Here is a 26,860-nt window from a genome sequence, read left to right on the forward strand (position 1 = left end):
ACACTGTGTTATTTTTTTTTTTACATGTATTCCAAAACACACCCTTCAAATAGACCTTTTATTTTTTTCAGCCAATCCCCTCGAGCATCACTACTACAATGAGAAACTCCATTTCTGTGAAGGTAAGTTCCCAGCAGTGATAGAAACAGTTTTATTCTTCATATCCACCCATATATATATATATATATGTGTGTGTGTGTGTCGGGGCCTTAATCATCTTACCAGTGGATGACCATCTTCCAGAAAACGCCGTCCTAGTCTGTCAACTGTCCTACTTCTTCTATTCTCTCTCTCCCTCCCTCTCTTCCCCTCACTCTCTCTGCTTTTCACCCAGTAGTGGAATACAAACACCCTTATCAGGAGACGAACACTCATCCCCCTGCCCTCCCCTCCCTCCTCTCTCCCCTGACCCCCCCTCTCTTTACCCTACCCTCCACACCCTCATTTGCATGCATCTGTTTACCTCGTCCTCCCACTCATTCTTAATAGAGAATCCCACTTCTTAATGGTTCGTTTCAGCAGAGATGAAAAGGGAGACTGTAAAATAAACAGATAGTCAAGTGATTCCACCATATTGAAAACAGCAGTCCTTCCTTTTCCTTTTTTTTCTCACTCCTACTGAACTTCATGTATGTGCGTGGGCAGAAGCAGATGCACAAATTCAATTAGCTGTTTTTTTTTTTCATATCCTTCCCTTCCTCTGTTTAACCACTAGAGATGGAGGGGGAAAAGGAGAGCTGGGAAATTAAAATGAAGGGGCCTTGGTGTGGTACGTGTTGAGATATGTGCTGCTAACTGCGAGGTTGCATTTGGGAGATAACTCAACTCGAGAGCGCCAAAAGTCCTCACGATTAAATATTTGCTTCTCCTCAAGGAGCAGTTTGTGTGTTTTTGAAGGGACATTTTGCTTTCAGTAGGGTATTTTCACTCCTTTAGTGCAGCTACATCAATCTGTAAGCAGCAGACTTCAGACTTTTGCTGCTTTGGGAATATGGAAGTGAGAATTACAAGAGTGGTAACTACATCAGTGTAGTTTTTATAGTAAGTAATGGGTCAAAATATGGTTTTAATGCTGTTGTCAGAAAGAGGGTGACCACTGACATATAGATTTAAGTTTTGATTATTTGGTTGAATTAACTGAAGTCAAAGGCCATAAATGGTTCCTCAGTAGCCTTTCAAAGTCTCAGTGACATTTGCATACACCAAATGTTCTACCCTTATTCAAAAAAGGACAATATTCCCTCTCTGCTTAAGAAAAACTAGCCAAGGCTATAAAACTGAAGGATTCCACTTTGATTCATATGATATACTTGTCCCTAAAAGCATAAACACTAATTTGATGAATAAAGACATTTTATAATACTAGTGCTAGTATATTATAAATGACTAACGTGTTGATATTTCTGTTACTCAATTCATTTTTTCAATTCTAGAAATTGGCAGAAAGTAATAAAAGTTTATTGACATTTGACAGTGTTCAAAGTGGCATTTTTAAGTTGTCTGTTTTGTAAATCAATTACTGTCCAAATGTAATCAATTTACATCATTTTAAAATCAAAGACAATCGGCGATTTATCGCTTTTGAGAAGCTTAAACCAACAAATATTTGACCTCGTTTCTGCACTGATCTGGGCTCAGGATTTTTTCAGAATGTCCAACCATTACTCTTTATACTTTCAAGTACAGATTCATTGCATTTCATGTACCTGCATCTCTTTATTTCCTCCTGACCATCTTGTCACCACCCTTTATTCCTCATGTCACCCCTTTTCATATTTAGATCTCAACCCAGATATAAAGTTCAACCCTTTTACCCTTTCCGGTTGTTTGGTGCGACATTCTTCCAAATTCCCATGAGGGCCTTTTATAAAGGAAAATGATTTCTCCCATGTCTGCATTTAAAAGTTCGAGTCACATGATCTTCAGATTCTTCTCGTGTTTTTCCTCCGTAGCTCGAGGCTATTCGTGGACCCCCAGGAACCGCCGACCGGAGAAGCTTCGCGATTCGCTGAAGGAGTTAGAGGTACCCGCCTCCTCTGTTAAACCTTCCACTCCTCACCACCCCCCTCGTCTTCTTCCTCCCTCTGGGGATTTTGAGAGTTTTCCCTTTCCGAAACGGCCGATTGATTAACAAATAGGGGCATTCTCTCTCCTTTCTCCCGCTCCCCTCACTCTCCCTGTCGTTCCCGTTTGTTCTCCCCTCTCCCTCTCCTCTCTCATCACCTCTCTTTCGGCCGAGCTCTGTCATCGAGGGGGATATTTGAGGGGATCAGGGGGCTGCAGGCTGCCCCCTCATCCCTTCTCTTCCTCCCTCCTTCTCTTCCTCCCTCCTTCCCTTCCTCTCCCCTCATTCACCCCACCTCCTCCTCCCCCCCTTCGTCCCCTCTGTACTTGTGGCAGTACAGACCTAGCTTTGTTTGCTGGAACCTGTCTGTGGCTGTTACACACACACATGCACACACTCCCCACCCATCCACCTCCTTCCTCTCACCCGTAACCATTGTCTGAAACCAGAAACACCCCATCTCACCTCCACACCCCACCCTCCTTCTCCTCCTCCTCCTCCGTCCCTCTCTCCTCCCATCCAATCACCCCAGCTGGGTTTGGAATGTGGCAAGAATGACTGACACACACACACACACACACACACACACACTTGCAAGACAGCACACAAGCAGTCCTTACCTGCATCCTCTTTCAACTCTCTCCAACCCCTCCGTGAGCAGGAACTGCTGCAGCGACCACCTGTTGTGGCAAGTGTCCGGTACTGTGCACAACCAAGATAATTAATGCAAGTGTGAGCGGCACAAGATGGAACATTTCTGAATTTTGACACCAAACATCAGTGTTTGACCACTTAGGTAGAGGCAAGCAGACGCCCCAGAACATGTTACATACGTTTTCACTCTGTTGTGAAAACGATCACATTTAAAATGCATTTTTAAAGAGTTTCAGTCGATATTGGTCTGTTTGGATCTGCGATGTTTGTTTTATTTTTCCTCACCATCTGACTCTGTGTTTATCTATCATACGCATTCAGGAACTGTTGCAGACCAACACCTGCGTTCACACCAGATGGAGGAAAAAGCATTGCTGCCAGGTACACACCCTCCTCAGCCCACCACCTACTGTATGCACACATGCGCCCCACACACACACACACACACACACACACACACAAACAGCTCCTCTCAGGTTCAGATAGCAGCAGAAGATGAATGATCCGCTCAGACCAGGCGTCAGAGAAAGCGCTTCAGTGGACTGTAATCAAGCTAATGGGGAACATCTCAAATAATTTCTTCATAATTAAGTGACTTTTTTTTTATCCCTTAAGGTTCATTCACTTGTTGCATGCCCAGGCTAAAACAAAGCTTTTATATTGTTTGACTGTGATTAATGAACTCTGTTACTCGGGGAGACCTGGCAAGGAATAACAACAGCAAGAAAACACATTGATTTAAGAGACATTAAAATGTTCAAACGTCACACAAACAACCTGAACTCCAGGGATTCACAGAAGCTTTGAAGTCATTCAGTGGCACAATATTCTGATGTTCTAGATCGGTCTATAGATTGTTCCGTTCAGTGGGCTCAGAAAGCCTAAATGTTTGTTTTTCCCCAACTCAGTTATGACTTTGGGTACAATAAAAGACACAAAATATCGAGAGAACAAAAATAATCTCACAACTCCTCATTTCAAGTTTCAAAGATAAGTAAATACAACATCTACTACGTTTGGTTTTGTAAATACAGACACACCAATGACTGAAGCAGCGTGCACGCAAAGTAGATTTACTTTTTAGTATGATACACATTGATGAAGATACACAAAGATGAGTAGAATGTGGCTGTTATTATATCGTACATCTCCCTCTCTTTTCTTAGAGCCTTGATAATGATACAGAAAAATTCCCTACATTTGGAAAATCAGGATGGCAATATTTAGTGATGCTCATGACTACATTGTCAGAAGGACCCACAGATGCTTTTGTGTGTTCCTGAATGCAGTTTGAAGGACTGAGAACATTAAGAGTTCAGATCACATCAGAAATAACCGTAAACCCCCATTAAAGAGCTCATTCAAGTTCAATGAAAGATGCCAACTTGATAAACTAAGTGACAAGTCTCAATGTTTGATTTAGTTTTTCTTCCATTTCATCTTTAACTGACTTTACTGCTGAATCTTTGTCCATTGTGACCATGTAAGGTTTCTGTTTTTTGTTCCCCTCTCTGTGTGTGTGGATGTGTGGTTCCTTGCAGTTGATGCTTAGCAGTGGAGTTCTGGTGACCCTGACCCTGAATGGACCTCAGCTCGAACAAGTGTGTGTCGACCGTACGTTAGTGGGCCGACTGCCAGCCAACACGGTGACTGATGGTTAGTCACAGGCTCTTTAATTGACCATGCCTTTCTGTAAAACCCTTTTTTCACTCTTTAATCCAGCAGGTACCCAGTGTATTAAAGCCTTTAGAAATCTGGTTACTTTGGTTCTGCTAATGCTAATTAGAGCCATTGCATAACCATCATGCCTGTTATGGCAGCAAAAACATGCTTTCTACTGTATTGTTGCATTTCACTGAATTAAAAAAATAGTTTAGATTTGACTTAAATGTTCCAGAGGTTCACTGTGGTTTAAGCAGATTAAAGGACACAAACATTATTGTTTCCACCACCTATCTCTGCTCACAGTCGGCACACACACACACATACACACACACACACACACACACACACACACACACACACACACACACAGAAAAAAACACTCAAATAAACACTCAAGCAAACACAGGGACATTTACATTCAGTTGTTCATTATTTTAAAGCCACTCAACCCTTTCCCTCGCACTGGCAGCACAGACTGTGTGCTTACACCTGCTCACCACACATGCATCTAACACACACACACACACACACACACACACTTGCACTCCCCACTCTCCTCACCACTTTGTCACACAAACACTCTCTCGCACACGCGCCGACTCACACACATAACAGGTGCCACAGGTGAGCGAGGCGACTCTGCTAGCTAATTGCGGGCAAATCCTTTTGTGCTGTGTGTGTCCAGGGGCCTTCCCTTAAGAGCATCCATCAGTGTTTTTCCTCCATCGCGCGTTCCTCCAGGGAGCGCCGCCCCCCTCACACGGCGCTCCCTCGCTCTGCAGACCTGGCAGGAGAGAATAAGAGGCCGTGGACACCGGCCCAAATCTGCTAATTATTTCTTTCTTTCTGTATCAATTATTTGTTCATAACACCGCCCTCCATGCTTCCGGCCGGGGTCTCCAGACACCTGATAAAGCCCTTGTACTGCACACACACACACACACACACACACACATGCATGCGCACATTACACAAACAGGCACACACACTCGTTCTCACATGGGTACATATGTAATTACAGACGCACACTTTTTTTTGTAAAGACCAACAAGCACTTACTGTATGTCCACTCGCATTTACAAGCTTCACATGCACACTCACATATACACAGGGGCACATACTGAGGCACACACACACACACACACACACACACACACACACCCAGGTACACATACACACCCACTCACCTCCCACTGCGCTCCATTCAAAGCCTCAGAGGCACTAATTATTAGAGTAATGGTTGTGAGAGGGTGGGTTCCGGGGATTGTGTGTGTGTGTGTGTGTGTGTGTGTGTGTGTGTGTGTTTATGGGGGGGTGTAGGTTAGAGGCTGTTCTCACATCTGTCACTTGTTAAATTAGCCTGAGACAATTACAGTAGAGAGCCAGACCAGATCACACCAGTCGAACACATTTACAACACACAATTACTGAAACAGTTTGAACTTACAATCAAGTTGTGTCTGATGTGAGTGTGTGTATGTGTGTGTGGTGTTTTAGGCCAGGTAGAAGTGTTGATTTGTTGTCCGTAAGCATTCGTATATTCAATAATTCAAATCATTTTAAAGCTGCATCTAAGGATTACTTGTGTTGTTATTTCCAGGTAATTTAATGTTTTAGATTAATTGCCAAAAATTTGTAAAAAAATGCAAGTCACAACTTCTTGGAGCAATTTTTTTTTTCTGACTGTCAAATACCTAAATATTTATTCAACTATTGTCATTTATGATACAAACAGGCAGCAGCACTCATATTCAAGAAGCTAATTTTGACTTGAAAAGTGACTGAAAAGATCCGAATCCTTTCCTTTCAAACAATTACTCGACTTATCGTTTCCACTCTAGTCAAACTTAATAAAACTCAATCAAGATTTAAGTATCTGTGTTATGACAGACAATATGTTTGCGTTTTTGGAACAAGATTTGACAACTTTCTATAACAAAGAGGTTCACAGTATTTGAATGCTGAAAGAAAATCCCCTTTTTGATTTGCATGGACTCAGTTGAATGTGCGGCCTGCTGCGTATTTGCCTCTTTTAGCCAACAAGCAGCGACAGCCAGGTTTGGTTTTTGTTTCACGATGTGACAAAGCGGAGCAGGCTTACTGTCCTTTTTTCCTTTTTCTCTCTGTCTCTTAAACTTTGCATCCTCAATGCCGCTTACCTTCCAGTTTTTACCATGAGCTCCTATTGCATCATACAGAGCAGTAGATTACATATATTTTACACCATCAAAGTATTATGGGCTCCGTTTGGCCGATGGCTGGGCCAAGCTGCACATATGCTCCACGATTAAGCATCCTTAAGTGATTTTTCATAGCCAGTTTCATTTACCCATGTTTAAATGTGCTTTGGTTAAGCCCATTGGCCTCTTATGTCAACATGCTGCTGAGGAGATGGCATTAAATGGATTTAGAGGACTGTGTGTGTGAGCGTGTGTGTGTGCGTTTCTGTTTCTCTATGTATGTGAAAGAGACCGTGTGTGTGCTTTAACATGTTCTTGGTTTATTTTTCATGCGTGTGTGTGTAGAATGTATAAAGCATGGATGTAGGCTTGCATGAATCTTGTGCATATGTGTCTAGAAGGTTAGTATGTGTGTGTGTGTGTGTGTGTGTGTGCGCGCTTGCGTGGGTGTGTGTGGTGTGTTGTGTGTGTGTGTGAAGGGGGGGCTGTCCGGCTGGGTCACGGAGGTCTGGCCCTTAATGCCAAATCAGCCACCTGGTCCCAGATTGGGCCACAGCCTGGTTTCATATCCCCTCCTTCATTTGGGAATGAATGGGATTAAACCTAATCCCGTTTATAGACACCCATAGAGATCAATACTAAACTGCATTTAACTTGATTTGTCTATAATCTATTACAAAGACGCTTACTATTGCATTAAATGTTGTTGCGGAAAGCCAAGGCATCATTAATGGCTGTATTTTGTAATGGTTTAAGCCTTGAACCAGTTTTCATTACAAATGCCTCATAATCCAACTTCAACATTGGGACAGACTGACTCAATTGACCTGATTTAAGATGGTGAGTTTTTCCGTATTTTCAAGCAATGTGTTCACTTCCCTCGTGACTATTTGCATATTAATTTGAAATTTTCACACAACAGGATGATTTGAAGTGTAATCATACCAATACCGGCACGTTTATAAATATAAATACACGCATGCCACGGTTAATTGGCGGTTAGATTTCTAAATCTCGGGGTGCAGCCTTACTCGTTCAACTCAAAGCAGGATATCTGAGAGACATGTGTAACAACCCCCCCTGCTTTCCATTTAATTGGTTTCATAAACAGATTAATTTGAAGGAGAGGGGGGCTTAATTGCTAATCAGCGTTTCCATGCAGCTCCTGAAGAGTTGAACAGGATCAAGTGTGTTCTACCACAAAAAGGCCTTAGAGCCTGCAGTACACTGACAGGGGAAGAGAGAAGAGAACAGGGGATGAAAGAGATACAAAGAGTATAGCAGGCAGTGGAGAGGAGAGGAGAGGGGAGAATTAGGTGAAGGGGAAAGAGTAGTAAAGAAGTAGTGAGGGAGAGGAGAGGGAAAGAAGAGAGAATGAGAGGCAGACTGAGAAAGACTGAAACTTCTGTCCTGCCACTCCAAACTAATCTAAACTAAACTTTGCAGTGTAAGAGGGATATTTATGAATGGTGCTGCAGTGTTATGAAGTGAAATATATTTATAATTAATAATATTTAAGTGTTGTTTTTGATTTAAGCCTGTGTAGGGAGACGGCGAGTGTCACTCGTTGTTTGTTCGGCATCATGACATTCAGTGACCAGTGTGGTGATGTCATTCCCAGCGGTGCTGAGCGACAGGCTGATTCTGCTGTCCTTCCTGGAGCAGAGCCAAGTGGCTGCAGTCTACCTCGACCAAAAGAACCAGGGCTCCCCAAAGACTGGCAGGCGAACAGACAAACTCTCGCCCTCTGAAATCAAGGTACAGTAGAGCGCATTGATGGGAGTGTGAGGAGTAATTGAGTAATGTGTTGGTGTTTTGTGTGAGAGAAAGTAGAGTGCGTCAGAGTTGAAAGGAGGAGACCAAGAGAAAGCACTGACAAAAAAGACGGATGCTAACTTATACAATATCCAGCTCCTGTCTTCATCCCACCTGCCAGCATTTCCAACATTTGTTTTTATTGTTTCAATTCCATATTTATCGTGTGAGAGCAAAGGAAACCTGGAAACAGAAAATGAAGGGTAAAAAAATCAGTCACATACAAGAATTGCCATCATGAAAAACTTTGAATTCTGGTATAACAAGTAATTTCTGGTTGCTTTAAATGAAAACATCTAAAGCATTTCAACATATTAAATCTCATGAAACCCTGTCATAAGAGAGCCGCTCGTTACCATAACACTGTAGCCAACGCAGTTGTTCTGTCGATCTTCAACTGTTTCACCTAGCCAAGAAAACCATCTCATCACATTTTCAGCTTCTCCTCTGGTGCTTGGTGGCAGTGCTAATACAGGGGATTGTGACGTGTAGTCCCCCGGTAAACACGATGACGTCTTCCGGCTGTGCATTCCCTTCTGACCGGCTGGTCTTGGGTTATATTCTCTCTTTTCGAGAGAGGTCAGACAGGCCCTGATGTGGGGGATTGTTTGATAAGAAAATAATAAATGTGGCATGGAGTCGTCACATTAGTGAATTGAGCAGCAACAAACGTTTCATTTTTTCTCTCCCACATGTCACGAAACCCTGCCTTACAGCACCTTTTAAATCACAGTGCTACTGTGGTACAGGTCCAGTCGTCAAAGACTCTTAGCCCTTAGAGACAATGGAATGGTCTAACAGCCCAACCCTCATTTCCATGTTGATTTTATACACAAATATCTTGTGCATTTGGCTTGAGCCTTTTTTCAGTTTCCATTTCTATCTTTGTGCACAACAGGTGCTCAATGTGTGAGTTTAAAAGAGCGTAGGTCGCCTCCAATTCTACATCTTTCTTGTTACTGTCTTTTAATCTCTCATAAAGGTGGGTATTGACGGCAGTCAGATCTGGAGGTGTTTCTGGAGGTGTTAGTAACAGGTCTGATTATGTGCCGTCCCGTTCATCCCGCTCCCAAAACAAAACTACACTGTGTCCTCCTTCACTAGCTGGCTAACCGCTAACCCTGGCATTATCACATTACTGCCAGGCCCTTTTGTTAAGGTGTGTGTGGGTGTGTGTGCGCGTGCATGCTGGTGTGTATGAAAGCAATCGTTCCTGCCGTGCGTCTGTCTCCAGAAGCAGAGACCTGATAAGACACTCCCACACCGCCGCCACCACCGCCACCACCACCACCAGCATATTGTACATCCCACACCTCTGTCCGTGCAAGTGCATGCAACCTGCAACATACACACATGTACACACGCACGCCCAACTACCCATCCCCCACAACAAACACACACATGCACAGCCACATACACATCGCCCTGGTCCAGTGGGCTAAGCTGGAGAAGGGAGAGTGGGGGGGCATTGAGGGGGGGGGCGCGGGGCTAAACTAATCCGGCCCACAGAAAGTGGTTTTTGATTATTGCTGACCAGCAAACGCCAGCAGAAAAAAAACGACTAGAAGAGGGAAGAGATGGGTAGGGATGGAGGGATGGAGGGATGGAGGGGGCATGCAGGGGGGTAGAGATAGAGTGTGTTATTAACCCCAGTGATTTTCAGATTTTTTCCATTTCCAATCTGTCAGTGATCTCCCATTCAGCTGTTTGGGGCAACTCTTTGTTCCCTTTATCATCAGATGTACTTCCATCATTTTAATTTGCCTCTGTATTTTTGTGTCCAAAGCAAATACCCCCCCCCCCACTCCCTCAGGGGGGCAAGAGGGGCAGACATGGACCACTGAACCTTAAATCTGCTCTACTCATACAGTACAGCTTGTCGATTCACTAATTTCTGCATGTTTCTGTGCTTTTATGTATTTATTTTTTTTTTACTGAGGAGAATATTTTTTGTAGTCCTGATTTTACAACATCAACAACTCCTCTGCACCGTGACAGAGGTCATGGACACGCATGTGTATGATTGTATGTGTGTGTGTGTGTTTGCTAATGTGTGCATCTGAGCCGTCGATGCTGGTAGCTGGTTTATTGTGAGTGTGACTGGTGATATAGAGCGTATGAAAGGCCTGTATGATTATAGGACTCGTCGTGTGTGTGTTTGTGTGTGTGTGTGCGCGTGTGTGTGTGTGTGTGGTGTGAAGAGGGAATGAGCTGTGGTGTACATGAAAGCCGGGGTCACAGTGTAAGACCTGCAATTTCACCTGCTTTATAAATGCTTCTAGATAGAGCACTGTTTGTTTAGCGGTGTGTGTGTGTGTATGTGTGTGTGTCTGCACTTTGTGTGTTGATAAAAGTGTGTGTTGATAGACTTTTTACATCAGTGCCTCTACTTGTATGTACATGTGTATTTGTGTGCATACATGCATGCATTCATGTATGCGTGTGTGTGTTTCTTAGTGAGTGTGCGTGCCCCCCCCCCTCTTCGCCCCAAGCGCCACGAGAGCTCATTACTGTGCGTCTCTTTGTTGTGGCCCGTAGAGCGTGGCGGACCTTCCAAAAAATATGCACATCACTAAAACAACAAGCCCGACAGAACAAAACACACACACACACGTACACATTAATAATGGAAGATAAAAAACAACCTTAGACATCAACAAAAACAGAATGGGGGAAGGACGAGAGAGTGATGTTTGGGGCTACAGATGTGGAAGTTTCGGAGGCCTCAGGTGGGTGAATCCAAATGGATGAGTCGTTAATAAACTTTGACAACTTCCCCTCCTTCTGAGGATACGTTTTGACACTTTGTGTATCTGCCAGTGTTGATTTTTCTCTCTTCTGCCCATTGAGAGTACACATTCCTTTTTGTTGTCACGTCTTCTCATGTTCAGGTGTGGAGTGTGGTCGTGAGCGGACGGGGTCGCAGGCTGCACAGACGCGTCGGTCTCAACCGTCTTCAGGACGTGGCGTTCTGCTGGTGGAACCTGGAAGAGCCCAGTGACGAGCTGTGGCCTTGGACTCCCACAGACACACACAGGAACAACCTTGTCCTGCTCAGCTGCTCACCTGCTGAAGGCCTCAAGGTACACACACACACACACGCACGCACGCACGCACGCACGCACGCACGCACACACACACACACACACACACACACTCCTACAAATCAGTTGGTTTAGTGGCTGTTTTTAAAGGCAAATTAAGTCATTATTGACTTTTAAAGAAAGTGCTGTATGCACCAGTAAATTTGACATTTTAAATAAAGAGTGGAGTTGTGGAGTGCAAACAGTGTGCTCTTGAAATTTCCAGAAAACTTAATGAACTCATGGGAACAGACCAACACTTCAAGGTTCATTTATATTCCCTCTCCCTGTCACTGCCCTCGTATTTCCACATGTCCTTCACCTTGGAATGGATGTCAAGCAATAGTATCGGTCTCACACAGACCTCCACTTTCCTTCGTCATTGTCCAACTCACATTCAAGTCCCACCCAGTCTCCTTACAGCTGTTCTGTAGTTAATGTTTGTCTCTGTGCCCGAATAAAGAGACATCATACAGATTCTCACAAAGTCCTATAATTTCTCCTCAGAAAGTTCTGCCATTTTTAAAACTTCTCCCTCCCTGTGTTCGCATCTCATTTGAACTTTTGGCTAGAGTAGAGACAGAAGGCTCTGTCCGTATTTGTTAACATTAAGTATAAATTAGCCTTTACCTTTCCCTTTGCTTGGGAGCAAGTTGCTGCCCAAAACAAATGAACTGAAGTATTCTTCACAAGTAAGATGAAGCGTGGGACTGATGCTACCAGACTGTAGCAATGTAGAGGAAGCTGGGGCTGAAAACAATAAAACGCTCATGTTTCCATCAATCTACGCTGTTTTTAAAGCAGTAGGAGCTTCAGACAAGAACCACTGCTTCTTCACATTCAAATGATGTGGTCAGGATGCTTCTGAGACAATGCTCATGGACATAATTAGGGCCTTTCTAGCTGGAATAAGACCCTAGGACAGACCCAGACCATGTTGTGAGGCTGACATACCCACCTGGCCTGTCAACACCTTAAGATCTCCCAGGATCAGGACACGGTTGCTCACAGCGACACAGACCCGGACAAGTTAAAGACAGCAGATGGATGGCTGAATGTAGACTTAACTGTGGATCAATGACATGTCCTGACTTCACATATTATGCCATTATTGTGACTCTTTACTCATTGCTTTCACACGAAAGAGTTCACCTTCTTGTTGCACTTTCTGCCATCTTAAGTAGGCAGAAGATCCTGCTCACTGGCTCGTTCAGATTGAATCAAGCTTTCTACATCAGCTCTCATAACAAGCACATTTCACAAGACTTTAGAGTGGACAAGCTCGGCTAAATCTGACTAATAATTGTAACAACTGAAGATCAAACAAAACAAGTAAAGAAGTGAGAAAATGAGACAGAACCTAGTGTTACATTTTTTAATACCTCTTAGTGTCATTGAAGCCTCAAACTCACAAATCATAACTCCTGCTGTTTTGATTTTTATATTTTTTTTTTTACACACTCTCAGGTACTTTCACACACATGCTGTCAGGCACACACACAGAGTGAGGACACATAGTGAAAGAGGCACCAAAGCTGCTGTTTTGAGTGGAGACCTGTGTTGTCGTGGATGGGATTGGGGATGGTGCGTTAGTCACCTCAAGGGTGGCACCTCTGTGTTGCACCTCCGTGCATCACCATATGAAATAAGCAGGAGAGCTAAGCTGTGGTACAGCGTGAAGGGGAACGCCTACACATCCTCACACACAGACACACACACACACACGCTTAGACACACATCCTTATGGCCTCTGGCAAAACCCAACCCGTGACCCGATTCTGTGTCAACGTAGGATTGGCCTTGTGCCGAAAGCAGATGAAAGATCCCAAATTACCGAACCGGGCTTAACTCAACTCCTCATACCGTGTACCTCGGTAAGCATATGCAAAATATTCACCACAGCAGAGAGAGACGGGAGAGAGGGAGGAAAGATGAGCGTTACCAATTGCATGCGAGAAAAACAAATTCACGCAGGAGAGAATGAGGGAGGGATGTGAGCTAGGGGGGGCACTTGAATATTGAAATAAGCAGAGCAGATGTTGTTCGCCGCTTTTTCCGCTTCTTGTTTTTGGAACGCTCTTCACATTTATCACACTCCTTCACCTAGTTTATTCTCTCTGTCTCCTCCAACCCCCCAGTCCTCCTTCTCCTCCTTCTCCTCCTTCCTTCCTCCACGCTTCAAGAACATTAAAGTCTCTTCGTGGGGCTGCGGCATCGCGCTCTAATGAAAGCGTTTGTTGTCATTTTTCAGATGCACGGTGTGAAATTAAGCGAGCAGTTTATGTAAGAGCCGTGGCGGGAATCAAACGCCGGGCACACATCGGGAGACGCCAGCTACTTCAATCACTTCAAGCTCATATATATGTTCCTTTTGTTCAGTTCGCTATCTGCCGCACTAAGCCAATTTTCTAGCCAGTCTCTCGGCATTTAAAAAAGTCTGATTTCTTTCCCTATGTGGTCTTAATTCGTATGCTCTCCCCCCCCCCCCCCCCTCTTCTCCTCATGCTGATAAGTGGAGCCACGGCACGCAGGGGGGTGGAGGGTGGGAAGGAGAGAAAAACACATACATAGTTCGTTTTTATGCAGCCAGTTAACATTTTTAATTATCCTTCCTTCATGCTTCCCTCCTTTAACCCCCCCCCCCCCCCCCCAAAAACAACACAACACACACAAACCTTTTCCTGGAATTTAATAATCTTAATGAAAAGAAAACACCAGATGAATGTTTTACGCTTTTTTTTTGTTGTATGTGTGTTTATGTTTACGAACATACTTTTTCTTGTCTTCTAAGCGTATGACTGTCCCGTTATCTGTCACCAAACAGTTTCGCTGCCGTGTGTGATTTCTGTTGTCTTTTAATTATTTTTGACTTTAGCACTGTGCTGTGAGGCAAAACAAGAGGATAACTAAACAGATTGCCCATGAAAGACATCCTTAAATTAAATAATTTCTATAAAAAGAACATATAAAAAATAAATCTCCTCCCCAGCTGCTAGAATGCTGTGATTATGAGTGTATTAGAGTTTAAATGAACAGTTTAAAATGGCTCATTTTGTCCCTAAAACATAAAAAGCTGCAGAATTAAAGCATGTACAGTAGAAAGAACATTTTCAGCAATGCACTCCAATCATAATTTGGACCATGAAAGGGTCGGGTGTGGAATCCAAAGTGCAGAATTACCCCCAAGCTCCACTGCTTTGTAAAAATCACAGAGGAAACACGGCTGCCACAGTTTCAGGTCTGGTGAATAATGTTCCCTCCGTGCTACAATTATGTTCAGTGCCACCAATTATGACAGTTAAGGTGTGAGGAATATTGTGGTTAGTAATCCTGCTGTGCCTGTGCATTTTCTCACATCAGTACCTCAACACTAACCCTAATTCACACACCTAAAACTTCCCAGTGCCACCACCAACCCCCCCCCCCCTCCACACCCCACATCCCTTCATCCCTCGACTCTCCTCCGAGTCCCTCCGTCTCTCTCCCTCTCTCTCCACCCGTCTCTCCCTGTCTTTCTCTGCTCCGTGAGCTGGAAAATTGGCTTCAAAAGGCCACTGCTGTGAACAAGGGCCAGCCACACAGTTGGGCCCGTCCGCTTTATCTTTCACGCCACGGAGGGGAAAAAAAGGTGCTGGTGAGAGAGAGACAAGAAGAATGGAGAAGAATAGTTTTGACCAGTCACTGAAACCAATAACCAGGAGAAAGCTACTTACTTGAGGCCTCTCTCTCTCTCTCTCTCTCTCCCTCTCTGTCTCCTCTCGCTCTGTCTTTGCTCTCTTTGCATCTTTCTCTCCGTGTCTCCACACCTCCTTCCTCTCTTTACTCACCTCCATTCCCACTCTTTCCCATCATCCTTTGTGCATATTTCTTTCTGTCTGTCTGTCTGTCTGTCTCCATCTCTTTCAGTCTCTCTTGCACATCCTTTCACTCACTTGCTCACTCCCTTCTCTTGACCTTATTCATAATTTTTCTATTTTGCGCTCTCAGAACCAACAGTATGTTCACAGGCAAACATGTCTTTGCTGTCATGAATATATTAAAAGGACACATGCATGCTGTATTTCAGAAGAAATGTCTGTTCCAGAATGTATGTATGTTTAGACTCTATTCATGCAACAGCCTTTAAAACAGAGGTACAAATTGTTGAAAACTGTCCTCTGTACTTTTCCTCTCTCCGCTGCTCTTTAACAGAAAATGTTTTTGGTTTAAAGTGAAGCACCCAAAACCACACACAGCAAACTAAACGTGAGACTGAGCTATCTTCAGATTTGATGTTCCTAAAGTTCATTGCTTATAATGCATACAATGGCATGAGCAGTTTTAGAGTTTATGTTTTGAAAGACTCAAAACCCACAAAACGAGAGTACCGTGCTCAATCTCATAATCAGCTGTTGTGCATGATGGGCCTTTTGCTTGCTTTTGCTCAGTCTGCAATGGACGTAAAACACATAAAACACACACCGCTGCAGTGCCCACATAGGCCTACCTCCTCCTTTTTCTCTGACTATAGTGTAAAGGAAATTAACTTAGACACAACTCGGTTATTTTATCTTTTAATACAAATCTAAAAGTGTTTTCCCACAATGTTGTGGAAATCTTTCCCTTTGCTTTTACTATTTTTTGAGGTTTCATCCCAATGTCAGATATTCGAGTATTGTGACAACTCTACACTCTACATACAGTGTTTGACAGAGATGCCTTTTATGGAATAATGATTTTATTATTACTAAGTTTCTTGTAGATAAATAAAATGTCAGCCAAACTATAAATCAACTACATAATAAACTGTATCTTCAAACATCCAAATGGAATAAAGAAAATTGTTTAAAGTCCCATTACTTTCTGTGCATTAATGCTGGTGTGTAAATTAAGATCGTCATTTAATTTTACCTAAAAAAAAATGTGTAAATACCTAAAGGTGGTCGAGCCTGGGGCACATTTTAAGAGTCAATTTAACTACAATTGTGGACATGGGTTGAATATGTGTTCATCTCCCCCATCGGATGTTGTTTTTTGTCAAAATAAAAACACGACCAAACATAAATTCATCTTGAACTCTTTGAATTTTCGGTTGTTGCGGGTTGAACCAGTCCACGCTGTATTTACTTGTTGCCTCTGAGGAGTAGCTGACACTGTCCCCCTTCTCCTTTCCTTGGAGGGTCACCTATCAGGGGAGGCAGAGCTGAATCAGCTGCCCCTCATCCCGGATGGTGCCACGGTGGCATGCTGGCGCAGCGGGCAGCGGGCACTAGCAAGCCGGGCATGGGATGAAAAGCTGAGAGGATGAGATGTGGTTGGGGGGTCAGGGTTGGTGGAATTGAAGTAGGTCTTGTGATTCCTGTCACAGCACTCTGTGGGATGGACTCGCCGGACCCTCGCCCGCAATGTGTTTGTGTGCAAGTTTATTTAATGCATTTGTCACTTTGTCCCTGCGGAAATGTAGCTATCCAGAGAACCGCACCATTCCAAGGATCCCCACCCCGTACATGAATTGAGCCCCTCACGCCTGCTGCCGCAAATAAACACACACAGGCACACACAGCACCCACCCCCTGGGGAGCAGCAGGAGCTAGCTCTGGGGGATTATGGAGGGGGAAAAAAAGCTTTCAGGAGGACAGTCATCTGCTTCTCTCCTGCTGTAGACCATGGGCAGGCAAAAAAACTCCTCTCTTCCTCCCTCTAAGTCCCTTTTTGGCAATCCCTGCCAAAAAACTGGGCCGGGCAGCTTTGTGAAAGGAAAGGAAGGCAGGCAGGCAGCAGATCCCTCTTTCTGTCTGCACGGCGAAAAGAAATGGGCTCATTTAGCCAAAGCTGCCACGGTCAATGCAGGGCTCTGATAGAGGCTTTGGTAAGGTGAAATCCCCCCTAAAAAGCTCTGTTAGCGACTGTGGAACTGTTGGGCTGCCATTTAGTACTGGCTGTTGTCTCCTGTCATCCACCTACTGTTCCTGGTTCCTTGTGGGTGTTTTATCGACAGTACCACCCGTGACACGGCCTATCTCCGTCGTTGTCAATGCTGGCTTGCTTAGCGGGGCCATTGTGCCCACTCCCACCAACTGGTTATGGTTCAGGAAAGAATAATACAGATCTTGGATATATGACCATCGGTCAAATAATTCAGAGCTTTCTTCGTGTATCATCTTCTTAATATTGAAAAGGGCTCGTTTCTTGTCATTCGCCATGTCTAGTGTTGAGCTCTTGGCTCTTCGCACAGGTAAACAGAGGGGGTTGTTTATCGCCGGGTGCTGGGTGCCAAGCCGTGGCATGCTCAGGGAGAAGATGTTGTTGACCTTGAGTTAAAATGGAGCTCTTATCGTTAGGTGTCTTGATTGACAGCCATGTGTTTATGAGCAATGTGGAAGGCTCCATTTCTTCCATCTCCAGGGGGTTTGGGGCTGCTGCCATGGTATTACTCATTTCTCTGTCTGTCTTTCTCTCACATGCACTCTGCCACATGTTACTCAAAGTAGAGATATTTCACTCAAAAACACAAATGGTGGCTACAGAGAAAAAGTCAGAGGACTCACAAAGTCAATAGTATTCATTATCTGGGAGGACCATGGATAGTATGGCTAAAAAGTGTCTCACAGTTGCTATATTGGTGTCTAAATCTAAGCTCAAAAGTAAGATATTTACAGTTTTACCTTCTAACTTCAGCCTACAATTGGTGGGGCAGTTTGGATCAGGATGTTAAAATGAGTTAATAAGTAGCGCATGCTTGAAACATTTTTGAAAGAGAAAACAGTTTAGACACAACGTGTTTTTTCTGCATTGTTGTCACATGATTTATAGTGAGGATTTTCTAAAATCAGTCCCTGAATCACTCTCTTTTTTTTGCATTTCTTCCCTCTGAAAGGTCCTCAGATCTGTCCGGACAGAAGGCACTCCCCTGGACTGTCGCTTCAGCCTGCTCCAGCCGTACCAGCTTCTGACAGTAGAGCTACCTGTCGGACCCCAAGGTTCCAGAGAGGGGTCCTGGGCTGACACCTGTGTGTACGAAAGTGCCCGAGAGCGTCTGCGCCGCCTGTCCGTTACCCGTATCCCACTCCCGTCCCATCCCGTCTCCTGCTCACGTCACCCCCATGAGGCCACACTTCTTCTGGGACTGAGTGACTCCTCTCTGGTCCTGTATGACCAGCGACGAGGGGTCTCGCTCCTGGCCTCCTGTCCTTTTACTCCATCGCTCCTCACCTGGCACCCTGCTGGGGCCTTGGTCATGGTTGGGGGAGGGCAGGGGGAGCTGATGTGCTTTGATGTGGGCTTGATACCTGTTAGCATGGCGCTGGTAGCAGAGGAGATCGCTTCAGCTGCTACGCTCCGACTAGCTCAGCACCTGCGCTGCAGTGGCGGCCTGGAGGGACTGTGGTGGGGGACGAGCCTGGAGAGTGGCCCAGAGGGGACTGACATCCTGATGTTGGCCTTTCATGGAGGACCACTGGCAGCCTTAAGATTCAGACTAGGTGGGTAAAATTTGGTTAAAAACAGAAAAATGTCACAAAACTTCACACATCTTTTTTTAAACGTTATTCGTAGGTGATGGATGAGCAGTGGCTGCAAGCAAACTTCTGAACACTGATCACTTTTATTAGACCAGACAAAACTCAAAATTAGGGCTGCAAGTAACCGTCATTGATTCCTTCATTGATTAGTAAGTGATTTTTTAGTCTATAAAATTTCAGAAAACGGTGAACAAAATCATTTGATTTATGGGTAATGTAGGCACCAGGTTTGAAAAGCAGTCCCCTGGTGTGCATTTCACTCTTACAACAATGTTGGACTCCTTATGGACAGTTTTAAAAGAAGTGATCAAAACGATAAAGCCTTTTTTATTCCACTCATTCTTCTTCCTTTTCAAAACCTGCTGTCTACATTCTTCCCGCTTCCTGCTTCCCTTGGACACAAAAAAAGCTTCATACTGCTTTATCCACGTATGTAGTCGTACTCATCAGACCTGTTAACACACTTTAATGTGGAAAGTTGATGGAGTTACCCTTTAAGCAACACATTGATTAATGCCCTGCCCTGTGAGTCGCCTACAGAGGTTTATGCACAAAGCGCTAGAAGTAAATATGTTGAGCAAACATTTGCAATGCTTTAAATAAAATCTCTTTTCACACACAAGTCTGTAGACCGCTGTAAGCTGGAGTGAAATGTATGAATCTTTCGTCGCCTCATCAACAAGCCTTTAACTACGCTTTAATGAACACTACATCCAGGGACAGGCTGCATCATCATCATCACCTCCTCCTGATGAAGGTGCCCTCCTCCCTTCAGAGACTCTTCCTCTGTTTTGGATCTGACACTGTATCTGAACCCCGCTGTGTAAATATGGCTGCTGAACGGCTCGACCTCTCCACTGCTGAGGGAAGTTAATTTGTTGACGGGCGGGAAGGTTAGCAGGAGTCACGCTCTCAGAGGTCATTCAATAATCGCCCCGGGGCAAGAGCCCCCCAGGTGCATTCTGGGATGCATTTTTCCGATAAATCGTTTACAGTGACTGCGCAGTCCCTCGGGGCCCCCAGATAAAGTTTGCCAATCAAAATTTTTTCCGAAGCAGCCACCTCACCCTCGAACACACTCACACACAAACTCACATACACACATTCGCCGTCTTTAATTGTGACTTTGGAAAGAAGATGTGACAGTGGCACGCAGCTGTCTGCTGAAGTTTGAAAGCACGAGTGTGGGGGTGGATGGAGGAAGGTAGAAGATTGTGTGCATTTGAGTTGGTGTGTGTTTGAGGGTGTGTGTGCTTGACTGTGTGTATTCAACTGCGTTTGCCTGTGTGCACAGGGAAAGGGGAGGGTGTCTTCCAACAATAGCTTCCTCTCCTCTGATCGTCTGCCAAGGTTTTGATGAAGAAAGTCACTGCACGTCTTTTCTCCATGATAATTCTTCCCCCCACACACACACGTGTGTGTATTCTTCTATTTCTGTGCTTCTATACACACACACACACACACACACACACACACACACACACACACACACACACACACACACACACACACACACAAACACACACTCCAACTCATTTGTTTGTTTGCTTGCGCTCCTTCTCTGTATTGACTTGTTTCATAAGGCCCGCTACATGACAGAAGGAGTGAGTCGGGAGGCGGCGAGGAAGAAAGACTTGGCCAAGCTCCAAGTTCTCTTTTTTCCATAGGAGGCAGCCCTCCCCGGTGCCCCCCCACCCCCACCCTCCTGCCTGCACCGAGTTATCTCATCTGGGCACACGTTGGCCGCGGCTGGGCCTGCACCGGTATAGGCTGTGGACGGGCAGACCAGGGAATGTGCTGCACAACACGCAAAGAAAATAGTCTTTTTCTTGTGGTCGGGATGGGAATTTAGGAAATATTGTTGATGATTATAGAAGAATTACGTAACTGTTACATATTAAAAAAGAAAGAGATTCAGAGCACAAGCTGATGAATCTTCATAATTAAGTTTTTGGTTACAAATTAAAGCAGAAAATATTTACTCTGCAGCCAACGAGGCAACATAAAAGTGGGTTCTCGCACCCACTGCACAAGCTGGTGCCGACTTATATGGAGGCAGACCTCATTTATAAAGTTCTTTTATGAAATCGAGTCTATCCAATGCAACGATTTCAGCTTAAACCGACAATTTTTTGTCGACTGATTTTGCAGCTATTAGAAATTATTAAATCGCTTTATTTTCAAAGGAGCCTGATTGCCCAAAATTAAAACTAGCTGTGATTTGCTGAATGGTTTTTCCACAATATTACAGTTTTAAAGCCAATTCGTTTATATTTTTGAAGACTTTAATACTCTGTCTGTAGTTGTGTCTCTGAAATCTCCTTGTGATGAGAACTAATTCTCTGTTGCTGTTTGCTCCTGCTCACACTCGCTGTTGTTTTTTGTCTCATTACGCAGACGCTGGTCAAATACGTTAGCGTATACAGGTGTGGGAGACTTGTCCTTGCAACCACAATGATCCATTGTCTCTGCACAGAGTTAGCTCAGAGCTGATGTTAACGCCCAGCTCAAGGACCCCTACACACACAGTCATGCACACAAACACAAGAGCATAGACACACACAAACTGCAGCACGCTCAGCTGATGTATTAGCCACATTAGCCCACTCTTTAGGGGATTTGGGGGCTTGCTAATTGCCAGCTTGTCATTTTAATTGCCTGTACACCACCCCACACACACACACACTGACAAACACACACACACAACTTCTTCAATTAATTAAACAGGAGTCAGTGGTGACTTTGCCCGCTTGCAGCCTGGCCCACTGACAGTACTGCTGTCAGTGATCACCCACACTGTCCAGAACTGTGGGTTAGCTAATGTCAGCATTTTGTACGGCACAAGTTTGAACACGCTCGTTATCGTGCTTGTTTGGTGCTTTAGCTCCACTTCTCTGTTCAGCCTTTCCCAAAATAAGCCAGTGATTATTTCGGCTGTTGCACCATCGTGATCCTCTAACAATAGGCAATGATCACCCCTGGCATTCAACACCTGACCTTCCCGTATATGTTCTAAAGTAGTGCACAAAAAAACAACACATGCCTCTTTGCCCTTTCACACACATAATGAGACACCTCTACTAACGGGAAGGGTACAAAACGCTGCCCTTCCATTATTCAGCGAGTCGTCCTCACACACACACACACACACACACACACACACAAACAAAGGCATAATCAATCACCTCTGGTCATTCCTCTCATCTTCTCAACAGACATCTCAGATCTCAGGTGAAGATCTAACACACGAACACATTCATACACAGCATGCACAGAATATGTTTGAATAAAATATAGAGAAATGATCTAAACATAAGTGAAGAAACTGTACTCTTAAGATGTACTTGAATAGGTGATGGTGAGGAGAACTGTCATTTTATTTTGTATTAATGCACACAGCACGAGTTCACAGCACGGATTATACAGGTTTCCCAGCAAGTCAGTGCCAGTCTAACCAAACAAGTGCTGCTTCAGAGTTTAGACAGATCTGCCGGACACTCACTCAGCTGAAGTCAGTGCTTCATGATATTCTGCATCATCCTACGCAGCGAGGACGACTGTGTCTTCCTACTGTATTAAAGCAGGGGAAAATTAGATTATTTTGTTGTGCATATTTTGCACATTGAGACCATTGTGCTCTAAATTTATAAATATACATCAAATATTAAACCCAAAACGCATGAATTAGATCATTTTTGTTGATGTTTGAAATGTCAACTCAAACTAAAAGTGTCAAGTAAAATAAAAATTAGGTAAAATGAAAATCTTTTTACATTTTTGTTGACAGTGTTGGATATACATTTTTAATCTCATAATACAGCCATAATACATAATACGTCACACATTGTTATACATAAAGATTTCATGCATTTCGTTCTTTTTGTTGATGGTAGACATGTCTGAATTTGTCTGGTTCTGCTGTAAATTGATTTTGGTCTACAAAAAGTCATTGTTTAATTTATTTAAATATGAACATTTCACCAAACAATACAGTGTGAAAGGTACAAGAATCAATGGGATCCTGGTGCATGCATTTTATTCTGACGTTTGTTTAATCCTCGCTCTACTTTATCTCATCAAATAATAAATTAAAACCAAGCTCTGTCTCCATATGACACAGGGGCTCTGACTGGGGGCCAGATGGGTCCAGGCGAGCTGCTGCAGCAGCGGCTGCGTTGCGGGCAGGTCAGAGAGGCGCTGGGCATCCTGGAGGCCATGGACTGGAGCATCATGGGAGACGAGTGCTACCGAGGCCTGAGTTCGGTCACCAACCACCTGCTGAGGCTGGAGCTGAATGCAGAGAGAGAGGGTGGGTCACTGGGACATTTTTATTTATTTTTTTACATCTAATATTTTATTTATTTTACAGATATTTCTGTATATTTGGAATAATCTCATTGGAGAAGACAAATCCACAGAATGGCTGTTTTGTTTTTAGCTTAAAATGTTATGATGTTAGCTAAGCAGTCTTTAAAATTCCTGAATGTTTTGTTCATTCTGCTTTGATTTTTATTTGCATTTCAGTTTCTGTTGTATCTTTTGCTGTTAATCAGCACTTGGTGAAATAGAATTTATTCTTCTGGATGTGCTCCGTCTCTGAGAATTGCGGCGAAGCAAAGGATTTAACCAGCTTCATTATGTTCAGAAATAAATGTTTTGAGCTTTGATGTGAGCACACATCTACTAAAACCTCATGAATGCTATTGTTATTTATTTTACGTGTGTGTGTGTTTCTGTTCTGTCTGTAGCCCAACTAGAAGCAGCACTGGGTGTGTTTTATGCCCCACCTGCCCCTCTCTCTGATATGGTGATACTTGAGTACAGGGAGCCAATCAGCAAGTATGCACGCCGCTTTTTTCACCACCTCCTCAGGTAACGCAACCCACTCTGTCCTGTTGCCATGGTCCTTATTCGATCTTCTTCTGTATAACTCTACGGACTTTACAGGTTATTTTGAAATGCAGTGGGTTACAGTTAGTATTTGCCCCTTTAAAATGTAATTACTTCATCAAAGTAATGTAACTTATGACATGTTGACTCCAACAAATCTTTTTAATTGGGCAACAAAGCTGAATAAAACCTGGAAGATGGACACTGACAAAATATAGAGCTAAATTAGGTCTTGAACACATAGATATCAATCAGTTCAAGGTTCAATGAGAGCAGTGCACATTGATTTGATTGGCAGGTGAGAGGCAAGTGAATGGAGCCTGTCTAGATGTTGAGACAGCTCGCAGACTTTACGAATCACACCTCCCACAAAACTTGGCCATTTCTTAGCAACCCAGGAAGTAAAGCAGCTGCAGAGTCCAATAACACGCCCACTTACACACAATGTACGGTGGCTGAGGAGAAAGAGTAGAACGTAGCAGATCAAAAAAATACATTAAGAATGTTCTTAATGTAATAAAGCTTGAGCGTTTTACCCAAACTGATTCAGGTGTAACACTTTATTTATCACCAACATCTTGATTAGTTACTGTATTTTTTTCAATTTCAATTACATTTCAATTACATTTATTTTGTAATTGAATCACATGCAACAAGTTAACACTGTGACGTTGTCCTCAGGTGGGGTCAAAGGTCAAAGTCAGCTATATTTAGAGCACTCCCGCTGCTAAATGCATTTAGATACATGCATAAGCAGATACAGATGTGTAATTAAATATAAATCGCTGTTTTTGAAACATTAGCAGAACATTTTATTCATTTGATCAGCACAGGCTGTAAAATCAGAGGAAGAAATACTGTCCAAAAAACGTCTTTCAGAGAACGACATCCATTGAAGATACAATTTAATGCTGCCTATTTATTGCTCACTATTGCTATTTTGAATATTCTTAAAAGAAAATAGCTTTTGAAATTCCTCACACACGCACTGATGCAGCTTTGAGTCATTCATAAGGCAAAGCACCTCACGTGCACCTGTTTAGACTGTTGTTTCATTTTCCCTTCTGCCATGAGAGCCTTTTGAAATGCCTGTTTGACTGAAATAGACCCTGTTGTTCCCACACACTGCTGCTTACTGCTCTCCATCCTGCAATTACCTCCCGCTTTCTCTCTCTCTTTCTTTCTGCTCCTGTGTAGCAGAGCTGGAGCGTTGTTTGGCATCCCTCCTCCTTTCCTCTCTTATCACCTACCTGCATTCTTTTTCTCTCCATCGACATCAAATGAAGGAAGCCCCCCACACCTCCTCTCTCTGCGTGTGTTTGTTTGTTTCATGTTGGCTCTAGACAGGGAAAGTTGAGGTGTTTTGTACTGGGAGATACAGCGCTCTCTCTCCCAGCTTTAATTCTGGATAATAGGAAGAGGACCCGCTACTCTCAGTTCAATTATTGACAGTTTTGTATGCAGAGGTTTGTGTGGATCGAGGTGTGTGTTTGTGTGCAGACTAGAGGAAGAAAGAAATGTGTACCGCTGACCTATCCATCTATCCATTTTCAACCAAAGTATGTGTTTTAAGTTTGATGATTGTTTTTGTTTTTTATCAGGATGTTGCTCTTTAACTGACTCCCCTTCTCTCTGCAGACACCAGCGCTTTGAAAAGGCCTTCCTCCTCGCTGTAGATTTAGAAGACAGAGATTTATTCATGGTGAGTGGGAAGAAAATTTCATTAAAGTTGCTGTCTTCAAAAAATGTGACACTTTGACAAAAAGGTTGCAGACATTTTAGTAGAAATGCATCTGTGTGGGATCTTTTTAAGTCACTCCATCCGAGGATGTATCATTCTGTGAGCCTAAATAAACAGCTAATATAATGAAAGTGCCACTCAAAATGTACTCAAATTACAAAAACATGACTTTTAAGTCTCACGATCATCATCAGATACAACACCAACTGTCACTGCAGGTCATAAAAAGTCTTGAAAAACAGTGAATGCAGTTTCATAAGAAAGGCCTCAGAAGTCTTTGAAAAGTCTCGTCCCTTCCCTGCTGTCGACAATAATGGCAGTAATAGTAGCTGTAGACTAAAAGTAGGATTGTTGCGACAGCGAATTGTTGATGCAGGAAGCTGTTTAATGAGCACCATTCAAGGGCGTCACTTTGTGGTGAAATGAGGGGATCGTATGGGGTCAGAGTAGATAATTGTTGCATAAAGAAATTGCATAATGGTGCTTTAAAATTCAATTTAATCTCATTTGTTAGTTAATATTTCTTAATGAAAGCTATTCTTCATAGAGCACCTTTAAAAACAGAGTTAACAAAGTTCTGTTTGCTTCATTTTCAACCATAATGCGGAGCAAGAGATGGAGTACAGCCAGTTTCCATGATTTATTTATTCTAAACCCTCTGCTGACTTGCTATTGGCTAACTCACTTTTTACTGCAACACAAGAAAGATGCACACAAACAGGAAGTTGACCAACTTTTTGGCGAAACACAGACACTACACAAGTCTACAACATATAGCTCTGGTTCTCCCTGACATTAGGCATGTAAGGGAGGGTAAACATCGAAACTCTTCTGATTGGCTGGGCGATAATAGTATAAATAGTATAGCAATACTTTCAACACTTAATCGATTCTACAACTGTTGTCAAAATCAAATCACACAATATATTCGACCAAATACTTCGATAACACTAATTTAAGGATGACTGTTGGTACTTTCAAGATATTAACACAATATGATTTTTGAGGGATTATCATCATTCCTGGTTATAATGAGAATCAAGGCAATAAAACAAGTAGAGCAGACCGAAGCTGTTATCAAACAATATTTGACAGGAATGAGACTATACAGTCTATTTTAATTGTTCATTCACTGTGTGTGTGTGTGTGTGTGTGTGTGTGTGTGTGTGTGTGTGTCAGAGAGCAGGTGTGATCTCAGTATGGGCCCCTATCTTTTCACAACCTCCATGGCCTCGGCTCGGCCTTCTCCTCTCCCCTCATCTTCCCTC

The 26,860-nt window shown here is 43.4% G+C and overlaps 1 protein-coding gene across 6 annotated transcripts in view; it reads left to right on the plus strand.

Annotated features, from left to right (window-relative positions):
- wdpcp (WD repeat containing planar cell polarity effector) overlaps positions 1-26,860 on the plus strand; it is a 74,709-nt gene that overhangs the window by 29,128 nt on the left and 18,721 nt on the right. For all 6 annotated transcript variants that reach the window (XR_003986983.1, XM_030442480.1, XM_030442479.1 and 3 more), the window contains 10 exons: positions 72-122; positions 1,953-2,023; positions 3,041-3,100; positions 4,261-4,375; positions 8,186-8,322; positions 11,271-11,462; positions 18,319-18,922; positions 23,082-23,270; positions 23,710-23,833; positions 25,490-25,553. Coding sequence is in view for 5 of the 6 variants with exons in the window: in XM_030442480.1 (XP_030298340.1) it covers positions 72-122; positions 1,953-2,023; positions 3,041-3,100; positions 4,261-4,375; positions 8,186-8,322; positions 11,271-11,462; positions 18,319-18,922; positions 23,082-23,270; positions 23,710-23,833; positions 25,490-25,553 (1,607 nt within the window). In the remaining variant the exon portion in view is untranslated. The remainder of the gene's footprint in view (positions 1-71; positions 123-1,952; positions 2,024-3,040; positions 3,101-4,260; positions 4,376-8,185; positions 8,323-11,270; positions 11,463-18,318; positions 18,923-23,081; positions 23,271-23,709; positions 23,834-25,489; positions 25,554-26,860) is intronic.

Source organism: Sparus aurata, chromosome 15 (assembly GCF_900880675.1).
Source record: "Sparus aurata chromosome 15, fSpaAur1.1, whole genome shotgun sequence".
Lineage (NCBI taxonomy): Eukaryota > Metazoa > Chordata > Actinopteri > Spariformes > Sparidae > Sparus > Sparus aurata.